The sequence below is a fragment of the Lycium barbarum genome, chromosome 3, assembly GCF_019175385.1.
Source record: "Lycium barbarum isolate Lr01 chromosome 3, ASM1917538v2, whole genome shotgun sequence".
In the NCBI taxonomy this organism is placed as follows: domain Eukaryota; kingdom Viridiplantae; phylum Streptophyta; class Magnoliopsida; order Solanales; family Solanaceae; genus Lycium; species Lycium barbarum.
In genome coordinates, this window is record NC_083339.1 from 124,655,525 (window position 1) to 124,669,053 (window position 13,529).

Genomic DNA, 13,529 nt, shown 5'->3' on the forward strand with positions numbered 1-13,529 from the left:
TCCCTGAACTTTGAAAAATAATTCATTTATACCCTTCGTTATACTTTAGGGCCAATTATACCCTTACAGTTATACTATGGGGTCAATTATACCCTTATGACTAACGGCTGCCACGTGGCATCATCCCAACCCTTCAAAATTATTTTACCCTCAAATAATTTTTTACCCACTAAAATAACTCAACCCGATCCGATTTTTTTTTTCGAGCAAAAATAATACGAATATTTTTTCCAGGAAAAAAAATAAAAATAATTTCGTATTATTTTTGCTGGAAAAAAAATTGTTGAGTTATTTTAGTGGGTAAAAAATTATTTGAGGGTAAAATAATTTTGAAGGGTTGGGATGATGCCACGTGGCAACCGTTAGTCATAAGGGTATAATTGACCTCGTAGTATAACTGTAAGGGTATAATTGGCCCTAAAGTATAACGAAGGGTATAAATGAACTATTTTTCAAAGTTCAGGGGTAATTTTGACCCTTTTCCGAAATATTTATTGAGGAGAGATTACATGAAATATGTTAAGAGGGTAAAATATTTATAATGCTATCATTATAAATGTTTTCTTAAGAGGCGTGTAAATGAAAAATGCGATAAATATTTTAAGACGGAGGAAGTAGTAGTAGATTAAACAAAAATTGTTACGTTAAAAAATGTTTTAAAAAAATTGAAATATTCTGGTCACAGAATAAATTATTTGACTTCTCAATTTGAAGTAGTGTTGTGCAAAATGGTCGGAAGCCACGAGCTGAGCATTAAGAAATACAAAATATATATTTTATAAACCTGTAACTAAAATAAGTTATAAGTTTAATGAAAAATTCAGAACGTACAAACTTTAAATCCTGATTATAATTACTTCACTGTATTAACTCCTGGTCCTACAATAACTAAATAGTGCATCCACCGACTAGACCACCCACATTACCCCCCGCAAATACCCTTTTTTTTGGTTGAAAACTTGAAATTGAGTGTTTTTTCTTTTTCTTTTCTTTTACAGTACCTTTTATCTTTGACTGGGGGTCCATTAATTTAGGAAGGTTGAAGGGGAATGTGCAAGTTCAATTTTTGAGTTTCTCCCCCAAAACATTCAAATTCCAGGGAATATCCACTTCCATATAAAAGGGAAAAATTAAGTTTCCTAGAATAGAGAGGAATAAAAGAAGGGCTATGTGTTGTGCATGTTATTTGATCACATGTACATGGAATTAATCATGAAGGATGTGACTAAATTCATTCACTATAATACTGTACATCGAAAATATCATTGCTTGCTTAATATGAATAATGAGACAAAATTAGATTTGAATCTTTGTGGAGAAGGTATTACCTTATCACAGAGACAATTAGAGATCTAGCTTAAAAGATAACCATTTCAAGGCCTCGGAATGTACCCAAAAGAAATTAAAAATCAAGTCGCTTTTGGGAAAACTATTTTTACATCTACGTATTCATTTCATTATTTTATTTTATCTTATCTTGATATGATCAAAACTAGCTGATATAATATTATTTATCAAACTAGCTAGTACATATTTATTAGAGAATTGTTCTGTTTATTAATTTTTTACTTCCTCCGTTCACTTTTACTTGTCCACTATGAACTTTGCACATCCTTTAAGAAAAAATAAATGAAGTGCATATTTTACCATGATGTCAATATTAATTGGTGTATAATTGTATTGGATTTGAAAAAATGATTTGGAACGAGTAATTAATGCTAAGGGCAAAACGGGAAAAATAAATTATTTTTCTCTTATGTGCGAAAGTGGACAAGTAAAAGTGAACGAGGAATATTAGTCGTTGGTTATTAAAATCCTCATTTGTCGTTAATCCACTACCTATATAAATATGGCATTTTGAGAGTTAAACACAAAAAAAATAGCTCGTTCTTCTTTCTTTTCTAAGCTGGATTGTTTTTCTTGAAATTTCATTGTTGTTACTCCAGTATATTATTGGACGAATTTGTTGAATATTGAGAGATACGAGAAATTATGTTACAATACATTGTATGGGCGCGAAACTCCTCAAAAGATACATATTTTAGAACACCTCAAACTAAATATTAGTTCTCTAGCAATTTCTTAGCGGTATTATTAATGAATCGAATTCTTTGAAGTCTCATAAACTTGTGCACTGCTTTGGGAAATTTGGGTCATGAGAAACAAGTTTATATGTAACGATCAGTTACGTTCTTCCTTCTACTTACGTACTATCCGAAGGATTTAATTATCTGAGAGAGTTAGAACTTGCTATGATCAGGGCGGCTCAACTATTTTTGTGGTCTAAAGTCAAACTTTGATAAAAGGCTTTAAAAAATATTTTTAAGAAAAATTGCATATATATATTTTTTGTATCCTATTTCCTAACTTTTTGAGATGTAAAGCTATTAATGATGTTTTTCTAATCGGTTTCTTCTAATAATTATAATACAAATGATAATATAGCTAATCAAATCAATATATCTTCAGACATTGTTATATTATGTAAGATTTTTTCAATTTTAATTTTGAAGAAACTACGCTCCACATAGATTATTGTTGTAGAAACTGTTAACATTATTCTATAAGCATTTGGAAAAGAATCAGATCTTTTTATTTGATTGTGTGTATCAATTAAAGTACTATCTTTTATTTATTATTTCCCTTAGCACTTTTAATCCGAAAAATAAGTCCAAATCATCAATATCAAGATGGCTATTACGTTTTCAAGCTCATATTTGCTAAATATTAGCTTCTTTTAAAGTTTTTGGATCCTCACTAACTTCTATTAATTTCAAATAAAGCATTTCTTATGTGGAGTAAATTAAATTTATTATTTTAATACTTTCAATACGATTTTCCGACGTGCTTATGACAATGATTTAAGAGTTGGAAGAGATATATTATTTTTAAAACTCTACGTCGACTAGTAGAAGAAGAAAACAATGAATATATCCATAGTACCACTCCAAGAATGATATAACTTTCGTACAAGAATTAGTTATGTCATAAAAGTATCAAATTTTAAATTATGACAATCATATAATGTGTAAAATAATTTAAAATTTATATCAAGTAGTTTTTTTGATACTCCTTGGTACTTTTTCTTCATATTAGATCTTCGAAAAGTACTTTTTCGCATCCAAAAAGACTATTCCTATTTCCAAAAATACGCAATCGTTGAAACCATCATTAAAACAATTGTGTTTCCCTTTTTATGAAAATATATACGTAGTTTTGTAGTACTTTTCCATCCAAAGTATTTTTAATTTGAAAAAGTTAATGCATTGCTACTATAAAATGAGGCCTTCACAATTGAGGGGCCTTGCTTTAGCCGCTTTATGCTAAAGCCCGCCCTGGCTATGATTAGGTCAATTTGTAGCCTCGGCTTCATTATTTTTTGAGATTGTGTCGATGTTATGCATGCTGAAATTACACGTTTGTGTTTTGCTCTCATTTGGCCGGTTCAACATTTTAATGACGCAAGTTATAATGTCCAAACAATTATGCTTTCTCGTAACTTGTCAAGTGAAGATTTTACAGAGTTTGGAGTATTTTAGATGATTGTCGTTTCTTGTTAAAAAAATCCTAATATTTCTCTTATTTGGGTTAGGGAGGCCGCAGCAAATGTAGTTGCTCGTTGCTTCGCAAGAAAGTCTATAAATTATAATACTAGTCTTTCCTATTGAGAGTATGTTCATAATTCTATTGTGTAAGCTCATTGTTGGTTTAGTTTAATAATTGTCTGAGTTCCTTTCTTTAAAAAGCTTTTTATCAACACCCAAACTCAAACTTTTATAGTGAGTAACCAAGTATGAACTATGAAGCATCGTGAAAGATTATGTATTAATGATAAATTAAAATTCTATGCATTAATAGTGTTAACTTTTTTTTGCACAATCAATCATGTTATTTAAAAGATACTTCTAGATAATCTGATTTAGTAGTACTTCTTGATAACTTAAAGTAGATAATAAGCAACCTGTTATAAAAAGCCGAATTACATTAATAGTATAAAAACATTCATTTACACTATCTGTATATAATTTAAATCTAGTAATAACTAATAATTGAAAATTGTCCAGATGTTTTGTTGTCTATCAATTGAATGGACGTTTTTTTATACTCTGTTAGAATATTATGTAAATATTTAGTTACCATCTTTATTGATGTAAATATATTAGAAGAATATTCTAGGCCACCATGTAAATATATTAGAAGAATATTTAGTTACCATTATGGTTAGGTGTATATTTAGTTACCTTCATTATAGCCTAGGATCTTTGTATATAAACATGTTGACAAAGATTAAGGCAAGCAGATTAGTACCTTCTTACATGGTATCAAACTAGGGCACGATTCTGCTCCTCTCTCTTCCTCCATCTCTGCGTCAACATCATCATCTTTCTCCTACAATCAGCCACCATGACTGATTCATCCTCATCTGACTCCACCAAGTCCTTCTTTCACCCAGCTTTGGCTGTCTCCAAAATTAAAAATCACATCTCCATTACTCTTGAGATGGAAAACGTCCAATATGGGACATGGGCGGAACTCTTCAAAATCCATGCCAAGTCCCACAGAGTCCTCCACCATATCATTCCACCGGAGTCCGGGAAAGAAAAGGTGCCCAAAACCGATGCTGAAAAAGAGTTTTGGTCGACTCTTGATGCCACGATTCTTCAATGGATTTATGCTACCATCTCTACTGACCTATTGCATACTATCCTTGAACCCGACTCCATGGCCGTGGAAGCTTGGAATAGGCTGCGTGACATATTCCAAGACAACAAAAATTCTCGAGTCGTCACTCTTGAGCATGAATTTTCTCACACTAATATAGAGGATTTTCCTAATGCTTCCGTGTATTGCCAACGACTCAAGATTCTATTCGATCAACTCAAGAACGTCGGTGCTCCAGTCTCCAACAACCGTTTCGTCCTTCAAATGGTAGCCGGACTCACTGACGCCTATAAGGGGGTGGGTACACTCATCCGTCAAAGCAATCCTCTTCCTCTCTTCTATCAAGCCCGTTCCATGCTCATTCTTGAAGAAACAGGCTTCACTAAACAACTTGCCACGGGATCCGCTAATGCCATGATTGCTCGGGATTGCGACGATAATCCCTCTTCCGGAAATAACCACCCAAACCGTCAGAATAACAGTAGTAAAAGGCATCAAAACCGCAGCAACAATGGTGGAAAGAACCGTGGCAGAGGCGGTGGCGATAGAGGCAGCAACAACCGAAACAGTGGTGGTTTCGGTGGTGGACGCGGCAGCTGGCAGTAGCACCACGACCAGTAGCAACAGTGGCAGCAGCCTTGGATGAGGAATGCACAGCAATGGCAGTGGCCCTACATGTCGTGGTCTATGCCTCCTTGTCCGTATCCAACTACTCCACGGCCACGGACCAACACTCAACAGAGGTAGGCTGGCATACTTGGGCCACGTCCACCACAAGCTTACTCTACCGACGTTCAGCCCACTCCAACCGATATCGAGGCAGCGATGCACACACTTGGGCTCACTCCTCTGGATGCAAATTGGTACATGGATACCTGTCACACCCTAATCTCCCGTGGGTGTGATGGGCACCCGACCCCATATTCGGAGCCGAGCGAACCGTCTGACTCTTATTACATACATAATCCCTTTGGACTTTTAAATCAAATAAGGATGAAACACATAGTAAAGCTCTCAAAAATATTCTTTCTCGTTGTTTTCAAATCAAACAAAATCTGTAGTCATATAGAATTTGTCACATAACACAGAATGACATGTCGGCTGATGGAGCCGCTTACAGAACTGACATCCTATACCCACGACTCTGTCTGCAAAGTCTCTAACATCAATCAGAAATCATAGCACATATACTCTGACTCGGCAACACTCCAGGACCAAATGGAGCTTGCCATCTTCGCTGGAACATCTTTTATAATAGCTTCAACTCATATGGGTGTACCTGCGTGGCATGAAACGCAGCCTCCGAAGAAAGGGGGTCAGTACGGAAAATGTACTGAGCATGTAAGGCATGGAATACAGAAAATAAAATCATAACTGAAACAGTGAATTATCAGAATCAAGTATGACCTTTTAGAACATCAAAGTACTTGCCTTTTTAAATGAAAATCATGCATATCCATGTCATATATCATATGTACAGATAACGTGTCCCGGCCCTCCAGTGAGGGACTGGGTGGATAAAATCATACATGTCCACATCATATATCACATATGCGTAACGTGTCCCGGCCCTCCAGTGAGGGACTCGGTGGATAGAATCATGCATGTCAACATCATATATCATGTATACATATAACGTGTCCCGGCCCTCCTTTGCGGGTCTCGATGAATAAAATCATCATATGCCATCCTGGCCGCCATCCCCATATCATCATATCATCATATACATATAACGTGTCCCGGCCCGCAAGTGAGAGGGACTCGGTGAACAATGCAGTGGAATACGCACGAGAACATGTCCTGGCCCGGGCTCAGTGAAATCCAAACTGAGGCTTGCACGAACAGAATAATGCGAAACCATATGCACATAAATCAAGACTCGATAGACAAGTATACTTACTGACTCCTGAAGGCTCAGAAACAAGTTTCGGGTCAATCCGATTTAGTATGAGAAAGTTATGGACGTTTGAAGTACAGAACCTTCTACGAGCATTTCAGAAGCCATTTTTGGAAAATCGAAGCAATAATCATATCAAGTATCTTTCGGATATCGTATAGATCAAATCAAATATAACTTTTGGAATCATATGTACATATCAAAATATATCAGAGACTCAATGGAATAGTCAAACGTGCTAGCATTTGAAAACCAAAACTTTAGTCATATAAATTATCTTTCGAATGCCATTTGGAAACATATCAACAAACTTCGGACATCATAGATTTGCATCAAAGCCATATGGAACACTTATGGAAGCCAAGAATATTAGCCATCTTAGTGGCTCTAAGAATAGGAGATTCCTTTGAATTCATACATATATGTCATTTGCTCGTTTCATAAAGATCATGCCAAAAGAAAGAAAAGTAAGCCTTACATACCTGTGCCACGCCTTATTAGCTACGCTTATTTATCCAAGCTTGCTATTCTACATTCAAGAAGATTTTACATAATCATTAGATTCATTGTCATTCACTTGCCTTAGTTTCTCAAACAAATTCACTTATAATCTGCCGAAATTTCGGCAGCATTTCCCCTGTAAATACAACAACCCCGAGAATTCAACTCGGCCAAAAATACAACAACAAATCCGAGAATTTAACTCGGCCAAAATATCAACAACAATACCAACAATTATTCTAACAATATCCACGATCAATTCGAAACGCATACTAACATTAGCAACTTCTTTCTACAAACTTCAACGACGTTTCACTTATATTCAATTCATATTTGCTCACACATTCGAGTACTAATCCGAAGCCATTCAAACAATATTCAAGAACGCTTCAAACAATCCGCATAATATTCACAATAATCCAACCAGTATGCCATTCCATCAGAAACCTTCCAAATTCAACAAGAACAATAACAACACATTTCTTCCTTTCAAATTCATGAACTACACCAACAATTTACATATTAACAACGTGATCTTTACAAGAAGACTATATTCAAATCACATTAACTTCCAAAACAACTCTCCAACCATTACAACTTCTCTAGGATCATTAAACTTTCATTATCAACATAGAATCCATTACAACAACAACCAAAACACTAGATAAAATTTGTTCATCATCCCTACACCATACAACACATACACGACACACATAGCATATACACGGCCAAACTCCAACACACCAAATTTCATGAATTTCATTCATTTCCACATACTACAACATACACAACCATCCATAACATATAAAAAAAGATTAAATCTTACCTTTTTCCTTCAACTTCTCACTTGGCTAGGGTTGTGAATTTGCAACAATAAGTGGTTTAATCACTCCAACAATTATCCCACGTTAAAGAGGACCTCAAATTAGTAAGAATGCTAGAAGAAAATGATTTTTGATCAAATCTTTCAAGGGGGTCAATTTTGATGGTCATGGCCGAATGGCCTTTTTATTTTTGCCTTCTCCAAATTTCTTGAATCTTCTAAGGAATAAGATGAAAAATATGGCCTATAAGTCATCTTTTTATTTACTCATGTTAAGCCTCCATATGGGCCTTGGCCCATACCATATTACACGGCCCACTTGGCCAATTTGTTCAAGACCATTATTTTTTTTTCTTGCTTGCAATTCATGAAAAATTACTTTCCTAATTCCAAATTTGCCCTTAGCCTTCCTCGATATTTCCATGAGCCATCTTGTGAATTTCCCTTTTTACCCTTAGCCTTTCTCAATATTTCCATACTAATAAACAACTTGTTCATTAAAATAATTTTTGAAAAATAGTCTTGCCCTTAACTCTTCGCAATTATCTCGAATTATCCGAACGTATAAAATACGGGCTATAACATTACCGCAGCCACCTCTCATATGACATCCGCGCAAGGTAACCTCTCGTCTTATTTTAATTTGAGCAATAATCGTGGTATAATTGTCGGAAATGGTCATTCAATTCCAATTCGTGGTTATGGTCATACCAACTTAGCTCCCCCCCCCCCCCCAACCCACCTTTAGCCTTAAAAAATGTTCTTCATGCTCCTAATCTTATCAAGAACCTAGTCTCAATTTGAAAATTCACCATAGATAACTCAGTTTTTGTTGAATTTGATCCTTTTGGTTTTTCTGTGAAGGATTACCAGACGGGGATACGTCTAATGAGATGTGATAGTCGGGGCGAGCTTTATCCCATCACCACCACACCACCATCGTCTTTTGCAGCTTTAACTTCATCTATGTGGCAGGATCGCTTGGGTCATCCGGGAGCACCTGTTTTAGACTCCCTTAGGTAAAATGAATTTATTAAATGTAATGGACCGATTAAGTCTCATGTTTGTCATTCCTGCACTCTTGGAAAACATATTAAATTGCTATTTGTTGCATCCCATTCACAAACATGTATGTCATTTGATATTATCCATAGTGATCTTTGGACATCTCCCGTTTTAAACTCTTCGGGCCACAAATATTATGTTTTGTTCTTGGATGATTACTCTAATTTTTTGTGGACATTTCCCTTATCAACTAAGTCTCAAACGTTACCCACTTTCTTAGTCTTTCGAAATTTCATTCGCACTCAATTTGAACGAGAAGTAAAGAACATTCAATGTAATAATGGTAGGGAATTTGATAACGGTCCATTCTGGGAGTTTTGTAAATCTAATGGCTTGTCTTTTCGCCTCTCCTGTCCTCATACCTCATCACAAAATGGAAAGGCCGAAAGAAAAATTCGAACAATAAACAACATGGTTCGTACTTTACTCACTTATGCGTTTTTACCTGCTTCTTTTTGGCATCATGCATTACAAATGGCCACTTACCTCCTCAACATTCTTCCTCATAAAGGATTATCCTATCAATCTCCTTTCAAAGTACTCTATCACAAAGACCCTTCTTATTCTCATCTTCAGGTGTTTGGTTGCCTATGTTACCCCCTATTCCCATCTAATACCATTAACAAGCTTCAAGCCTGTTCCACCCCATATGTGTTCTTAGGCTATCCATCCCATCATCATGGTTACAAATGTTATGATTTATCAACCAAGAAAATCATCATATGTCGTCATGTCGTGTTCGATGAAACCCAATTTCCTTTTGCTAAGCTACATACTCCGTTGGATCGTCACCATTATGATTTTCTGGATGATGGACCCTCTCCTTACGTAATCCACCATTTAGCCTCGCAAAACAACCCATCTTCCAGCGACCATACCCCGCTGCCCACTGGTCCTAGCAGCCCACCACCCACGACCACATCTACCTTACCCTCAGCTGCTACCGCCAGCCTCACTGTACAGCCCCCGTCCGCCGCAGTCCACTGTCCTCTCCCAGTCTAAAAATCGATCACTAGAGTCAACATGGTATTGTCAAGCCTAACCCAAAATACAGCTTCATCACTCATGCGTCCAAATCTCCCCTTCCTCGTAACCCCGTGTCTGCCTTACGTGACCCGAATTGGAAAATGGCTATGGAAGATGAATATAAGGCTCTTATTAAAAATAAGACGTGGGAGTTTGTGCCTCGCCCACCTAATGTGCATGTTATTCGGTCTATGTGGATTTTTAGACATAAAGAACACACTGACGGTTCCTTTGAGAGGCATAAAGCCCGACTTGTAGGTGATGGCAAAACTCAACAAGTTGGCGTGGATTGTGGTGATACTTTTAGCCCAGTGGTGAAATCGGCGACCATCCGCGTTGTTCTCAGTCTAGCTCTCTCTAATGCTTGGCCTATTCACCAACTTGATGTGAAAAATTCATTCTTACATGGTGAACTCGAGGAAACTGCTACATGCATCAACCTGTGGGTTTCCGAGACCCTACACATCCTGACTATGTCTGCTTACTAAAGAAGTCCTTATATGGCCTCAAGCAAGCTCCCTGGGCCTGGTACAAACGATTTGCTGACTATGTTTCTAGTATTGGTTTCACCCACAGCAAGTCTGATCATTCTCTGTTCATCTACCAAAAAGGTATTGATATGGCGTATCTTCTTTTGTATGTGGATGACATCGTCTTAACTACCTCCTTTGGTGATCTTCCTAAGTCTATCATGACACTTCTCAACTCTGAATTTGCTATGAAGGATTTGGGACCACTCAGTTATTTCTTAGGAATAGCAATTACTCGTCATGCAGGTGGTTTATTTTTATCTCAAAAGAAGTACACCGAAGAGATCATAAAACGAGCTAGCATGTCGTCTTGTAGGCCAAGTGCCACGCCAGTTGACACCAAACCGAAGTTAAGTGCCACCTCTACCTCACCATTTAAGGATCCTTCACTTTATCGCAGCCTGGCAGGTGCACTGAAATATCTCACGTTCACGAGATCACTCATTTCGTATGTTGTGCAACAGATTTGTCTACTCATGCATAACCCGATGGAGGTCCATATGAATGCTCTCAAACGTATTGTGCGCTATATTAAGGGCACCCTTGATCATGGCTTGCATCTTTATCCATCTAAACCCACCACTCTCATTTCGTATACGGATGCAGATTGGGGTGGTTGTCCGGATACCAAGCGTTCGACTTCTGGTTATTGTATATTTCTTGGTGATAATCTCATTTCTTGGTGCACCAAGCGGCAGGCCACCACGTCTCGATCTAGTGCGGAGGCCGAATATCGAGGGGTAGCCAATGTTGTTGCTGAGTCTTGTTGGCTACGCAATCTGCTTCTAAAACTTCATTGTCCAATACGAAAGGCTACGTTGGTGTACTGTGATAATGTTAGTGCCATATATCTATTTGGAAATCCTGTTCAACATCAACGCACTAAGCATATCGAGATGGATATTCACTTAATCCGTGAACAAGTTGCTCGTGGTCATGTACCTGTCCTACATGTCCCATCGCACTATCAGATCACGGACATATTTACTAAAGGTCTTCCCTTGGTTTTATTTGAAGATTTTCGCAACAGCCTAAGCGTCCGTAAACCTCCCGCTTCGACTGCGGGGGTGTGTTAGAATATTATGTAAATATTTAGTTACCATCTTTATTGATGTAAATATATTATAAGAATATTCTAGACCACCATGTAAATATATTAGAAGAATATTTAGTTACCATTATGGTTAGGTGTATATTTAGTTACCTTCATTATAGCCTAGGATCTTTGTATATATACACATGTTGACAAAGATTAAGGCAAGTAGATTATTACCTTCTTACATTCTCATCTCTAATGTTTTTAACGTAAAATAATTTCCTTCTGAGCGTTTCAATTGGCTACTGTATACGGGTAAAACCGAGGATACAGGCACGCTCGGTTTTCCGTTATTATGATCATGCTCGGTCACGGTACGATTGTCTTACCGGGAACGAGGCTTCGAGTTCGGGCCGGGATGAGGCGATGAAGGAAGGGCAATTGACTGCCATCAGCGTGAGATCGAAATATCCGTCCTCAACCGGATTTACTTGCTTTATTTAGAATTTTCACCTGATTTACTTGTTTTATTTAGAATTGTACTAGAGTTGAAACTCTTATACTATAAAGAGGAGGTTATCATTCATGAAAGGGTTTGGCAATAGCAAGGAGAGAAATAGTTTACATTAACAATTATAAGAATCCTATTAAATCCATTCCCATCTGTTCTTTAATTCATTTTTACTATACCTCGTGTAAGCTCGTAACAAAGGGTATCAACCTTGGTTTCTATACCCGAGGCCAGACGCACTTAACAGTTGGTCAGATCTGCTTCTCTGTTCATTTATTGATATATCTCGCCATCTAATCTTGAGTTGAATTTAGCCACATATCTTTGGCATCACGCATAAATTTAATTGTTCTCCGTTTTAAGGTTAAACAGTTTGGCGCCCACCGTGGGGCCCTAGATAGTAGTGGTGGTTCAATCAACATTTTGATCACTCTCGATATTTTACACTTGTTGTTTTCTAAGGTTTGATTTCAGGTACACCGGAAATGTCGAATTCCCATTCTGTCAACTTCCAAGTGGAACCAAGCCATCATGAGCATGACGACGGGGGCGTACCAAACAACAACGCTCCCCTCGTTAATCCTGTTCAAGTTGGAACTTCGGTGGGCTACGTACCGACCGGCGAGAATAACGGGGTCATGCTGCAACAGCTCCAAAACCAGTTAGACATGGCTATGGCTCAGTTGCAGGCCCCGCAAGAGATCATAGCACAATTGCAAAATCGGGGCCAGCCACCCGATATTACCCCATCAGAATAGACCCAGGATACAGAGGAAAGACATACCCCACGGGGTAACGAGAACCACCCCGGACAAAGTACCGAATTGATAAGAATGCTCGAAGAATTGACCAAACGGGTCGAGTACGGTGAAAAGAAGATAGAGGCGAACGACAAGAAGATGGAGAACTACAACTCAAGGGTCAATCAGATTCCGGGGGCTCCACCAGTGTTGAAGGGACCGGATTCGAAAAAGTTTGTTCAAATGTCGTTTTCGCCGAATGCGACACCGATGAAAATCCCCAAGAGATTTCGCATACCCGATATCCCCAAGTACAATGGGACAACCGACCCAAATGAGCATGTGACTTCGTATACGTGCGCCATTAAGGGCAATGATCTCGCCGATGATGAAAGGGAATCAGTGCTACTTAAGAAATTTGGGGAAACTCTGTCAAAGGGGGCTATGATTTTGTATCATAACTTTCCCGAGCACTCGATTGATTCGTTTGTCATGCTTGCTGATGCTTTCGTTAAGGCACATGTCGGGGCCATTAAGGTCGAAACTCGAAAATCGGACTTATTCAACGTTAAGCAACGAGATGACGAGACCCTTTGCAAGTTTTTGGCTCGATTCCAAATAGAGTGTATGGACTTACCTCCAGTTACTGACGATTGGGCCGTTCAGGCTTTCACCCAAGAGCTCAACTCGAGGAGCTCGATCACATCTATGGAACTAAAACAAAACCTGATAGAATAC

At 37.8% G+C, this 13,529-nt stretch overlaps 1 protein-coding gene across 1 annotated transcript; it reads left to right on the forward strand.

The window, feature by feature from the left end:
- Positions 1–4,404: 4,404 nt before the first annotated feature.
- Positions 4,405–5,268, forward strand: LOC132631277 (uncharacterized). The gene has a single exon (XM_060346870.1). The coding sequence runs from the start codon at positions 4,405–4,407 to the stop codon at positions 5,266–5,268; it is 864 nt and encodes a 287-aa protein (XP_060202853.1).
- The last annotated feature ends 8,261 nt before the right edge of the window (positions 5,269–13,529 follow it).